The sequence below is a fragment of the Bombina bombina genome, chromosome 7 (genome assembly GCF_027579735.1).
Source record: "Bombina bombina isolate aBomBom1 chromosome 7, aBomBom1.pri, whole genome shotgun sequence".
In the NCBI taxonomy this organism is placed as follows: domain Eukaryota; kingdom Metazoa; phylum Chordata; class Amphibia; order Anura; family Bombinatoridae; genus Bombina; species Bombina bombina.
The window spans coordinates 205,707,918-205,722,193 of NC_069505.1; the positions used below are offsets into that span (position 1 = coordinate 205,707,918).

At 36.0% G+C, this 14,276-nt stretch overlaps 1 protein-coding gene across 7 annotated transcripts in view; it reads left to right on the forward strand.

Annotated features, from left to right (window-relative positions):
- ANO1 (anoctamin 1) overlaps window positions 1-14,276 on the forward strand; it is a 311,489-nt gene that overhangs the window by 270,760 nt on the left and 26,453 nt on the right. For 6 of the 7 annotated variants that reach the window (XM_053720573.1, XM_053720571.1, XM_053720575.1 and 3 more), the window contains 3 exons: window positions 1,998-2,075; window positions 3,236-3,310; window positions 12,858-13,059. In XM_053720573.1, the coding sequence (XP_053576548.1) occupies window positions 1,998-2,075; window positions 3,236-3,310; window positions 12,858-13,059 (355 nt within the window). The remainder of the gene's footprint in view (window positions 1-1,997; window positions 2,076-3,235; window positions 3,311-12,857; window positions 13,060-14,276) is intronic. The other variant, XM_053720572.1, reaches the window with a different exon arrangement.

The following is a 14,276-nucleotide window of genomic DNA, read 5'->3' on the forward strand; positions in this document are numbered from 1 at the left end:
AATAAAAGGAAATATCACAGCTTTGTGGTATGGTCAGACATTCCAGTCATATCATAACCTGTTCCCTTGACACTGAGTTGTCTGTAGAGCGGCATATTCTTGCATTTGTTGCAACGGAAAGATACTAAAATGTCTCAGGTTCTGCTCTTGCTTGCTTGCATTTAATTTCAAGTTAAATTAGAAAAAATTGCATTTGTTGCTGTGTTACTAGCAGTTCCTGAGGATCTCAGAAGTCAGGGTTGATTATAGTGAGCTCTTCAGGGCTGGTTTTAAGCAATAAAAGTTGTTGTTGAGGAAGGGTGCAACAGCACAACATGTCGAGAATGGAGGTGGGGGGGTACAAGTGGGAGGAGGAATTTTTTTTATTATTTCTGCCTGGTTTTTTTTTATATTTAAATATCTCTTTTTTTTTTTGTCCTCACAATCACTTCTGTCCTTGTTCTAAAAAATGGAAGCCTTCCTAATTAATGGATTTTGCATTTAACACCTTTACGAATTGGTTTGCCTATCACCTCCCAGTAACCACTACTGATGCTGATGTGCACAACATAAATGGAAATTTCAATCAAAATTGAGTTTTGTTTAGAAGCACTTATTGTAATGTACTTTATTAAAAGCTATCACTGTCTTAGTGATTGTTTTTTTTTTTGTGCAATGAGCTGTGAAGAATACCTACATATCCATTGTGCACTCACATTCACAGCTTGCAAGTAACACATATTGTGTAGGTACTGATGTGATCTGAGCCACTGCCGTTCATATGAGTAGCTAAAAACTGTAATAGTAAATGTATGGTCCATACCTAAGTACGCTCCGTACGTCATGTGCACAGTAAAACGTGATTACTAACAGTGATAGTTTTTACTAGAAGCATGTTTGCTTGGTATATTGCAAAAATGTCTAGTCAAAAATGCTGTAAATTTGCATGACATTTTTGACTAGAACATCCCTTAAGCAATCTGGGCCTTGATGAAATACCTTATGAAATGAAGGTAGAATTGCAAACTAACTTTTTAAGGGAAAATAATTGGATTATAGAATTTATAAATTATAAATATTTCAGTATTGTGCTGCACTGTGTATGGGACATTCTAATGCAAACATTTTATGCTCAAATTTACATGGAATGTTTTCATTAGAGCCTAGAGAACATTGGGTTTAACCCTGCAAATGGGCTTAACAAATAGGTTAAGTCCCATTTCAGTGAGCCAATCAAAATCACTCAACCCTGTCAATCATTAGCTGTGCCCTGCTCAAGACTATAAATAAATCATGACTGCAGGTTCTCTTGTGTGAAACTGCAGTCACAGGGAGGAGAAGGGCTTGATAAATCGAGCCCATGTGTTCAAAGCCTTTCCTCATGTTAAACATACAGTTATTTAGGTTCCATAATGCAGAAAGTACATGGCTTAATAACTAGTGCATTTCATTTTTGCATTAGAACAGCCATTCTTATAGACAAAAGCAGACTGTTTGCTGGTAATTTGGCTGATTAAGCTTTCTCTATAATAACAACTTGTTTTAGTTTGCACTTCTGGCGTGGCTGCACTGCTTTGTCTGTGGAAAATATACTTTGAAAAAATATGAACTTTGTCTCTAAGAACATATACAAAAGAACTTTAAATGCTTTAATGATATCTATGATTAGAGGTGGCACTAAGTCTGTGTGGTGTGTCACTGTTGCCTCACAAAATAATGATCTAGATGCCGAGCAGTTGTCAGAATCCTTTCACTGCATATTGTCAAGGTATTCCTCATTTAATGCTTGTTCGATAATTATCAGCAGATGCATTTTGCACATGCGGCACAGCAGGTCGGCGTTGGGTGGTTCCCTTAACTGACCCAATGAAGATCTCGGCCACTGTGCATATTAGCAGGAAGTAGACATTTCTCACATTGCAGACTGTTGGTTTCTCATTGAGTTGGCCTATTTGCTAGACAATTTGTAACCCTGTATTGCATGGTGCTTTTTTTTTCTTTTCCTTGACTGCCATCAGAAGCTTCAACCTGTCCCTGAAGACAACACAAACAAGTGGAGGCAGACAGTTAAGACAGCCATGGCTGGGGTCAAATTGGTACATTTTACACCCAATATCCAGAAAGAATAGATGTCTCACTTCATAGTGTCTTGTTATTCAGCATACTGAGTGGAGTTCTGATTGACCTTTTCATCTCATCGAGAGATTCTATACATTGTAATATCTAGAAAGCCACAAGCTGATAATTCTTGTCCGCAACTGCAGATTAAGCAAATCCCTCAGGCTGCTGAATTCATTTTGATAACATCACCTCGTTATGTTTCCATTTCACCCATTCTTTGTACTGCATGCTTAATCTGCACATGAATAGCACTGGCTTGCTGCATGACGTATGAGATCACGGGTTGTGTATGTGTGCATGATGCACTGTGTAGTGTATCTGCTTGTATTGTGTAGTAGTTTTTGCTAATGTGATGTCACTCCAGTCCTACATATCCACACATCATATTTCTCTATCCCTGACAGAGTCCCAGACATAAAGTGTCTGCGCATTCCCATAAATACGTAGTCGCTCTGCCCCATGAATGTATAAGAATACAGACTCTGGCTATTCCAAACAACATTTCTATTGTATGCTGTCCTGCACATTCCTGTAGAATAGAATACAGCCTGCTCCACAATGATATCTATACTGTTAGTTCTCCTCCTTAGTCTTTGGATGCTTCTGAATAACGACATTTAAACTACAGATGGCTAAATTATTTTTAAAAAAAATCCCACTTGTGCCTAATAACATATCCTAACATTATTGGTCTTCATTGACTCAAGGAGAGAATTACTTTTCTACATACCACATGGTCAGATATGAACAAGGGATCTTCAATCCATTTTCAAGCGTTAAAACCTCTATTACATTCAGATGAAATATTGAGCTAGATTAAATCATAATTTCTTAGCTTCATGTAATGGAGTTTTAGACTCTACACACTTGAGTGTCCTATATAGAATAACAACTCCTTAAACACCGAACACTATGCCGGAGCATATAATTGGGAAGCTGTGTCTGATACCAGCAGCAGGCAAACGCTGACTTTTTGGGCAACCACTATCTCCTTCTATCCTTCTACCACCACCACCTACCAGACTATATGGTATATTGGAGTAGTTTCAATTCATTGTTATTGTTTCGACATCTTGTTTTCATCAATCTGCTTCAAATAAGTACAATTATTAAATTATCTTTTTTTTATTTTTAGACTGAAAAAGAAAAGCTAACATGGAGAGACAGATTCCCAGCGTATCTAACCAATTTTATTGGGATTATTTTTATGGTAAGTTCTTAAGAAATTCACTTAAAGGGACAGTATACACCAATTTTCATATAAATGCATGTAATAGGCACTACTATAAATAATGTGATGCACAGATACTGTTATAAAAATCCAGTATAAAACTGTGTAAACACTTACTTAGAAGCTCTGTTTAGCTCTGTTGAAAAGGTAGCTGGAAAGCCCACTGCAAGTGGGAAATAAGACACTCCCTCCCCATTCTTTTGCATATGAAAAGACACAAACAGGAGCAAGCTGGAGTAGGTATATGTCGGTATTCTCCTAAAACTTTGGGGCTTGGTTAGGAGTCTTAACATCAGAGGAATGTTATTTAAAAATAAGCAAAACTATACATTTAACAAAAAAAAACCTTTATCGGCTATATAAATAGATCATCTACAAAACATTTATGCAAAGAAAAAATGAGTGTATAATGTCCCTTTAAGCTTCTTAAAAGTAGTGTAGGGGGTAAAGTTTAACAGATGGGGTGTCTTGCCCTTTATGGGTGCAGTTATCAATGCTGAAGATCCTGCTCTGTGTACCACGATAAAGTAAAATTGAAGTAAATTTAAAAAAAATATTCTTGCTGAATTTATTTCATGTCTCTATAAACCTAATGATATTGTGTCACAACAACTTTATTCCGGAAATTTGACTGTTCTTACTATTAATTGACTGGGTGTGTACGTGTATATGAAAAGGATAAGATCAGTGATGACTGAGTTCCTGTTTTTTACATTGTCCTAGAATCCACTGTTATATTTTATAGACTGTGCGAGTCATTGATGGTTACACCAACTACTATTATACTGGAGCAACAACAAAGCTGGAAGTAGAGTGTGTATTACAAGTTGAAAGTAAACAAGTTGGCTTGAGCACAATTTAATTTAATGTGCGTCGGGTTAGCGCGACTTCAGAGCTCTGGTTAACTGTTACGCGAGACAAAAAAGTTGCACAAAACACATTAAAAATACATTTAAAAGTACAGTTCCACTCATAATACCACTATCAATTATAAATATAAAAAAAAAATGCATAAAAGGTTATAAGGGCTCAAAAGATATGAGGTCTCAGGTCTTCAAATAGAAAATGTCTGCAAAGGGCTTTAACATAGAGATGCATACATATACATGTCTAAAGATATATATGTGTGTGTATATATGTATATATATAAACCTTTAAATATATATGTGTGTGTATATATATATATATATATATAAACCTTTAAATATATATGTGTATATATAGGTGTGTGTATTGTATCCCTTTGTAGTCAAGTAGCTGAAAACATGAAAAATCATGTTTATGCAATATTCATATTTAATAAAGTATATTTACTGTAAATATTTCCCATTCCAATGTTCTTTGCATAAAGGAACAGTTCTAAGTATTTTAAATAGATATTCCTATATATATCTGTGTATATCTATACCTCAGGTTTGCGCACCAGTAAGGGTGTTAGGTTTTTAGGTTTTTTTTACACTTTTTCCACTTCATTTAAATCTATAGAGGAATACATTAACAAGGTTGCGATATTCGAAGTTTGGCTTTTTGTGCGCGTTGGTAACTTCTAATATGCACAGGGTCAGGCTTGTGGAGTCTGAAAATTGTGGACTTTCTGATTTCCATGAAACACAGAGTTAAAGGGACAAGTAAACACCCTTACTCGTGCGCAAGCCTGAGGTATAGATATACACAGATATATATAGGAAAATCTATTTAAAATACTTAGAACTATTCCTTTATGCAAGACATTTCTGCTGTGTTGCTGTAGAATAACATATCAGCCAATTCTAAATGTTTTTTAAACAAATTAACATCCTTTTTACTGAAATTGTTTATCAATAGCCAAACTCCATCATCCATTTGTCTTATTTAGAAGAGTCAATCTCTGCTTTAGTCTGCAGACAACAAGGCTAGTATTGGTAATAGTTTTGCAGCCGTTATCAACTAACACCAATTAGGGAAAGATATGTAGCAAGTTTATCCTTAAGAAGTCAGCAGGTAGCATTTTAAATTCTGGAAATTCGAAAATCCTTAATTCACAGCACTAAATGACATAAAAAGGAGACAAAAAATAATTAAAGTATATTGTAATTAATTTTCATTACGCATAACTAGACATTTTATGTAAAAATTTAATAACTGTCCCGTTAAATTACAGGAAAAGGGGACAAATAAATAATAAAAGCATATTTCAAAGTTAGTTTTTTTTGCTACACATAAATATTTTTTTTGCTACACATAAATATTTTATACTGCTATCATAATGTTTTATGTTCCTTTAAATTATATGGAAAATAATATTCAAAAGTTGTGCTAAGGGTGTCTAGAACATTTTGAGTTGAGTCATTGGATACACAATTCTTTTGTCAGGCCTGTTAGAAGATACTCACCAGTTATTTATATTAATCTATGGTAATCCTTGAGTCTGAAGTTAGTTTAGTGAATATTGTTAAAACGATTACTGCCTTTTCTATATTTAAGTAGCTTAAAGGGATATGAAACCATCCTTATTTAGTAAAACAAATATTCCAAATTATTAAAGTAAACATAAGAAATAGATTTGTAAAGACGGAAAATTACACCTTTTCTTGCAAAATAAGCACTTAGAAATTCTCAGTGTACCCCCTGCCCTCAGAGAAATTAGGGAACTGATGTGTTGTAACTTAAGATACATTTGTCCTCTTCTGAGCATGGGCAAAATTTGCTTTGTTTCTCTAATATTCACTGAATAGTGAACCAGCTCATGTTACTTTAGAAGTTTTATGACATCAAGCTAGATATACCTTACTAAAGAGACCCCAGCCCTCTTGTGAGGCTGTGACAGGAAGTATTGGCCACTTCACAAATGAAGTTAAAAAGTAAATAAAAGGTAACATCCTTTTTAAATGATGAATAATTCATATTGCAATGGTTTCTATTAAGTATAACCCACTCCTTTCGGTAACGTGCGGTAATAGGAGGCAGGGGAGGCAGTGCCTCCCCTGTCAAATCAGAGAAAAAAAAAGTTTTTAAATCTTATTAATAAAATTTTTGTTTTATTTTTTCAGTTAAATTTATTTTTTATTTTATTCAGTTTTTTTGGGGGGGCCACACCCCCCCCCAGGTACCCCCCCACCCGCGCTACCCGATACACATATTTTATAGGCAATGGCATCCATTAGGCAAAAAAATTCAGCATCTATTGTTGCGCAATAAGGAGGCAGTGAGCCTTTCCGCTGCCCTCCATTTATTGCGCAACTTGGATGCTGAACAGTGTTCTTCGCTCAGTATGAGCTATTGCCACCTAGTGGTGGCTTACCGGGCCCCATACACACTCCAATAGAGGCGGTTCTCAAAACCGCCTCTATGATGGAGCAGCAGCTCCACAGCCAATCAGCAGCATCAGGAGGCGTGCCTGCTGGTCTTGGCTGAGTGACGTAACTGACGTCGTATTGGCGGGAACAGAACTTTGGAAGAAACTGACAGCAGGAGTGAGCTGCTGCACCGTAGACGAGCCAGAGCCGCCCGGGACTCAGGAGCCACATGTGAGACTTAGTCTGACAGTCCTCACTTACTCACTCGAGTGAGTCTACTAGTACAGTACTTTTTTCCTTCCTTCTAGTTGTCTCACATGTATTGATTCCAATGCTGGTAAAGAGTCCCCTTTTACAGCTGCAACAAGCCCGTATTGAAGAAACGACTGTCGGAGGCCAAACCCACAGTGATGTATTTACTGTGCCTCTGGACAGTACACTGGATGGGCGTTTTAGCCGGCTCATATGAACGTTTTATTCCGGAGAGTCAGTCATTTTTTTCAATACGGACCTGTTGCATCTGTAAAAGGTGACTCTTTACCAGCATTGGAATCAATAAAAAGCATTAAAAAGTTACTTTCAATGATGCTCACATACACCCCTTGTTATCTGGCCCATAGTGAAGCGTCCAGGGGCAGGGGGATGTTTAACATTTCTGTGTAAATTAGGTAACCAATAAAAATCTAAATATATCAGTTACACAAATAAATGTGTTTATATAAATTTGATCATTTTGACTAATTCAACTAAATGCATGCATCTTTTGTAGGATGCTGAGCACATGAAGCAGTGCATGAAGACAGATAATTACTTTAAATAGTTGTTTTGTTTTTAATTACAAAAACTAGCACCTGAACTTCCTCACAAACTAAAAAACAAGCTGACTATACCGAACAGATATCTAAATATTGTCAAAAAAAGATGTTACAGCACTTTTATTAGGGATTGTTACCTTAGATAAATTATTATTATTGCAAGTCAGAAATACCCTATTTTAATTATGCTCTAGACTGATGGTCTTATAATGGACCATTTTAAAATGCTGGGGGTTTTTGTATTTTAAAAAAGAATCACCTCTTTTTGACTGCTATTTGTGATGTTTTGATTATTATGGCTCTGGTTGTTAGACTCTTTATGATATTGATTCACATCCATCCTCTTGTTTACAGTGACCCGCAGCAATATGTGGTGACATCTGGTGCTGGTCTCTTTCTTCTTGAGCTTGTTGTTTTCTTGTTAAATGACTGATTGGATTGTCATTGTATATAAAGTAGTGTCAGTAGCACTTACATGGAAGAAGTGGGATTACTGCTCTAACTTGTTTAGCACATCAGAGACCTGGTTCGCTAACATGGGGTTGGATAGCGAGCCAAGGATAGTCAGACACACTATTGCCAAACCAAATCTGAGAATGGAGACCACGCTTGACCATTGGCATTCTGTGCGTATCTATCTCTGACTGGTCAGTACAGAGCAGACAGTGATTACTGCTACTGTGCTCACTGCAGTGTCAACTATACAAAGCAGAAATCTACCAGTCTGCCTTGTAGTACAATACAGTGGCAGACTGGTAGATTTCTGCTTTGTGGAGTTGACACTGCAGTGAGCACAGTGCAGTAATCACCGTCTGCTCTGTACTGACCAGTCAGAGATAGATACGCACAGAATGCCAAAAGTCACGCAAATTCAGGTCCAATTAGTCACAGACATACTTCACAGTCCACACTAGGTACACAACATTACTGAAATAGTGTATTGATTTTGAAGGTGTGCAGCCCCAGTATAGAAAGGTGTTTAATATCAGCAAACACTGAATGATGTGCTAACACAACCACATGCAGTGCAATGACACTTCTGATGCACATAATGCACTGCAGAGAGAGGCAGACACTTCTGCAGATATCTGCAGTGCAGAAAAAGCAAGGAAAGAACTGCTCTGCAAGAAATAGACATACATACAACAAGAAAAAAAGAATATGCCACACATAAATTCAATAATACAAGAGAGAGAATATTGACAGAATGGTTCCACACAAACTGACACAGACCTACTGAGTTAGTATTAACCCACAGAGAGTTTCATTCATAGGTAGTACAATCTAATGATCCTTTACTTTGTATGTACAGTACAGCTGATTATAGCTAGTTTAATGAATAGGAAAGTCAAAATTAAACTTTCAGGATTCAGATAGAGTATGTAATTTTAAGACACTTTTAAATTAAATTCTATTTTTCAATGTGCTTTGTTCTCTTGGTATCCCTTGTTGAAAAATAATACACATATATCATACACTAGTGGGAGCTAGCTGCTGATTGGTGCCTGCACACATTTGTCTCTTGTGATTGGCTAACTATATGTGTTTAGCTATCTCCTGTAGTGCAATGCTTTTCCTTCAGCAAAGGATAACAAGAGAATGGTGCTAATTTGATAATAGAAGTAAGTTGGAAATTTGTTTAAAATTGTATGTTGTATTCAAATCATGAAAGAACATTTGGGGTTTCCTGACCCTTTAAGCACATAGATAATGACCAGCTTGGGAGCCAGAGTATTGCAGATCCTGGGCAGGATGTGGTGTATGAGCCAATCCCTAGTGTTAGTCTGCTCAAGAACTGCAATGCTTCTGGCACTGGCTCTTGAGTGAACCTTGCATATGTGTTTTCATATGATCATGTGATGTTTTTGTGTAATGCTATATAATGCAGTTCAAAGATATATATATATATATATATATATATATATATATATATATATATATATATATATATATATATATATATATATATATATATATGCTGTTTAGGTCTGTGATGTAACACCCTGTTTTAGAAAATCTGAAGTGTGAGCATTGTACAGTAGAATATAAGGTGTTAAGAAATATTTACCTTAATGCAATATTGCAATATTATGAACATATTTTAAAGGTTCATCTTTATATGTGTTTTTCAAAACAAAAAAAAAGTGATCAGTTTTGGCTTGAGGACCATAGCAGGGGTCATATATGTGTTTTTCTTGCGTATCAAAACCAGTGCCTCACCAGCCTCTGACCTCACTGCACGTGTCTGACTCTTTTTGTGTGTTTTTTTTATTACAACAATGAAATTACTGTTTTATATTCCTTTAATGACAGATGGGAAATGTTACTACTGCTTGAGCATTTTATGATATTTCTGAAAATATGAGAAAAACCCAAAGGATTGTGTGGCTACTCTCTCTCTATCTATCTATCTATCTATCTATCTATCTATATATATATATATATATATATATATATATATATATATATATATATATATATATATATATATATATATATATATATATATATATATACACAAATTTATTATAAAAATGAATTATTGCAAAGTTACTTATAGTAACAAATGTTTACCTAAACCACCGGTGGTAACAGTACAATAGAGTTAAAACATACTTTCACGATAAAAAGGGATCACAAAGTTGCAATGTAAATTAAATCAAAATGTAGCAAATAAAATATTATGATGAAAAAATATATATTTTCGCTGCCCCTTGATACAACAGATGATACCACAGTCACTTTACTTGTTTTCTAGTATTGGTGGTAAGATATATATTATCAAACAGTTTTTATCTGATCCACAGTAGAATAAATATCTCCAAACAGCGGTATTACTCGGTGTTCACCGGAATACGAAATTTCACTACAGTAGCGATTTCTCTACTCACTAATTCCCAATCTATACACACTCTTGGCTCTCCTGCCTTTTTTTGGCATTCTGCTCGTAAGCAAGTTGGTTGGGTTCTGTGTGTTGCGGTCACATGATCTCCAGTGACTAATGGGAGAGGTAGATTACAATTTCTCATTGTTATTTTCCGGAGTTAATGCCAATAAAAATCGGAGAGCTCTGAAAGTTCATCTAAAACTTGAAGAAAGATATAGGATCTGCTCCATCATCAACGCTTTTCAGCTATTATAAAGCTATTTTAACCTGAATAGTCATTCACACACAAAATGCATCCATTAGACCAGAGCTTTTCAAACTTCTCATGTTGATGACACTTTTTAGATCTACATCATTTTGTGACACAGTAATTCAGTTGTACCAGCAAACAGGAGGTTAAACTAACTTGTTTTAAGAGATACAGACACATACATAAATTATATAATAACAAAATGTATTTACAAGTAACAGTATGTATGTGAAGAAAGAAAAAAAAAATTAATAACACCTTACTATTTTAATGGGATGTATGAGGTTGATGGGATGAACACAGTTTCTGAATATGTGATGGAATATTAGATAAAGACACTCGCATTTTATCATCAAGCATTTTTAAGCTTACACTTCCTATCCATATAGCAAGAGCAGGAGCAGCAATGCACTACTGGGAGCTAGCTGCAAAAAAAAAACACTTTGACATCTGACTTTAGCTCAGCGTTTAAGCTGCTGCCCTCAGAGTTCTGCGAGTCCAACTGACTACTGCCCGCACTGCAAACGCACTGCTGTCCCACTCACTGACTACACATGCAGTTATGAGCCGACTGAGGAGACTACACACATGCAGTTATGAGCTGATTGAGGAGACTACACACATGCAGTTATGAGCTGATTGAGGAGACTACACACATGCAGTTATGAGCTGATTGAGGAGACTACACACATGCAGTCATGAGATGATTGAGGAGACTACACACATGCAGTTATGAGATGATTGAGGAAACTACACACATGCAGTCAGGAGCCAATGTGCCGCCAAAGCCACCAATGGGAATAGTTTCAGTTCCCACTGAGCTGCGTCAATAGGTTAAGATGATCTGTGACCTACTAGGTATCAATCACGTGTCAACCATGTGATATGCATAGCAGGCAGACGGAAAGTCGGAAACCAAAAATGTTTTTTTACAAAAAATGAAAATAAATTAGTGCTGAAGCAGGGACACACCTACACACTGCAGCCGACACACTAACGCGTCATGACACACAGTTTGGAAAGCAGTGCATTAGACTCTGTCAGTAAGGTTTTCTAATTATCCACTGAAACCTTGGTGAGATTAGGTGTGATTATGGAAGCTTTTTCAGGAATGTATATCATGCTTATGAATGTCTGATGTTTTAGCTAATTTAGCTGTGTGGAGGTGTGATTTTTAAAAAAAAAAAAAAAACAGAAAAATCATTAAAGGGACAGTCAACTCAAATTATTTTATTGTTTAAAAAGATAGATAATCCCTTTTATTACCCATCCCCCAGTTTTGCATAACCAACACAGTTATATTGATACACTTGTTACCTCTGTGATTACCTTGTATCTACCCTTTCTGACAGCCCCCTGATCACATGACTTTTTATTTAATATCTATTGACTTGCATTTTATCCAATTAGTGCAGTGTCTGCCACAACCCACAGGAGAGAGCACAGTGTTATCTATATGGCTCACATGAACTAGCAGTCTCCTGCTAATAAAAAAGCATGTGATAAGAGGCCGTCTTTAGTGGCTTAAAAACAGGCAGAAATTTAGAGGTTTAAAGGTTATAAAGTATATTAATATAACCATGTTGGTTGAGCATAGCTGGGGATGGGTAGTAAAGGCGTTATCTATCTTTTCATATAATAACAATTTTGATGTTGACTGTCCCAAGGTGGTAAAGGAGGAATTAATGTGCCTGCTAAAATGCTACATTTGCAAAGTATTTCTTTTATAAATGTAGTACAAATCTATATAACCTGTTTGCTTTCATGACAGACATCTTGCTTTTGCTGTTATTTTGTTTGTACCTATGTCGTGTCTCACAAGCATAGAGATAACAGTGTTTTAAAACCTGGCAATAGAAATGCCCTGTCTCAAACCTCCCTTGTTTCTCTTTATCACTTGAGGATTAGATGTTAGAGATTGACTAAAATTTGGCAAACATTTCATTTCTGTAACGCTTCCCTGGGAAAGGAAGAGCAGTGATTCATATTTTGCTCATACTGCATAGTCTGCTCTAGAAGTTTATTCCTAGATGAATAATATGTGATGACATCTGCACATGTAAATATTATCCTCTTGCTGACAGGCAACACTGCTTGGAATAGACCTGTGTATCTCCCCTTATGTACACTACAACAAGCTTTTAGCTGCACTAGACAGACACCTCTATACATGCATCAACCCATAAAAGATATTTCATATTACTAAAGAGACAATGTGTCATACTATCAGGATTGTACTCACTAGATGCTTCTATCTACTTACATCTGATAATATCATTCCTTTTTTTACCCTTAATAGGTCGGTCTGACCTTTGCCATTGTGTTTGGAGTCATTGTATATCGGATATCTACAGCTGCAGCTCTAGCAATCAGTTCCAGCCCATCTGCTCGCTCTAATGTTAGGGTGACTGTGACAGCAACCGCAGTGATCATTAACTTAGTGGTGATCTTGATCCTTGATGAGGTGTATGGCTGCATAGCCAGATGGCTCACCCAGATTGGTAAGTGTAGTATTCAGTGTGATCTTATGTTTTTGATACTTAGAAGTTATAGAGTGTGGTTTAAATAAATGTAAGGAACCCACCAAGATTAATTTTAAATAAGATTAAGCAAAGTTCACTTCAACAGTTTTTACAGAAGGCCTCAGTGAAGTAAGTATGGATCTCAGAAGTGATAACTTTTAGTAGTAAGATCTGCAACTTTCTGGTCTCTTTGGAAGACAGGGTATGTTACGTGTTATGATCTATGGTGCCCATCTTGATTCCTCAAGGTCTACAAACTGTCCAAAAATTTTTAAGTTTTCATGGATACACATGATTTAATCAGAATGACGAAAAGCAATTCAACTACCTGTGCTTGGACACAGATTCCAGATTATTGGTTGTCTGATGCTTTTGAGGATTGAGTTGAATATTCTGATGATTTTGGTGGCAGTGAACCTTTTATAAATTTTAACTGCTCACTCTCGTGGAGTTATTTAATAGTCATCACTGATTGGCTAAAAAGCAAGTCTGTCAAAAGTACTGAGATAAGTGGGCAGTCTGCAGTGGCTTAGATGCAAGGTAATCACAGAGGTAAAAAATGTATTAATATAACTATTAGTTGTGCAAAACTGGGGAATTGGTAATAAAGGGATTATCTTTTTAAACAATAATATTTTTCAAGTAGACCGTCCCTTTTAACAATAAATACCTGCACCTCTCTCTTGGGTGCTGCCATTTTGTAACCTAGGTATCAGAAGGAGAGTTGCTGTACATATACAAAGTGGTTAGCACTAAAATGTAGTTTATTTCAACATGGCAGCACTAATAGCTAGAGAGAGATGGGGAATCACTACTATGCTTATAAAATGTATTTTTCTTCTTTAAATACTACATAAATGCAAGATAGAATGATGTATTTAAAGCAAAGATTAACCCAAGATTAATATACACATGCATTTTTTTTTACATTTTCTAAGTTGTATAATTAGCAACGTTGTAGTCTCCCTGAAGCAACGGGCGCTACCATGTTGTAACCTAGGATTCTTTCTCCACTTAGGCCAGTTATGGACTGTTAATTGGTCACTTAGAGTTTGCAACTAAAAACTGTGTGGAATATAGGAGCGTTACATTTAATTCTGAACAGTATGAGCTTTCCAATGCCTGTTAAATATGCAGACTTCAGCTTTAAGGGAAATGGGACAGAATAAATGCAAATACTGTATTGTGCAAAAATA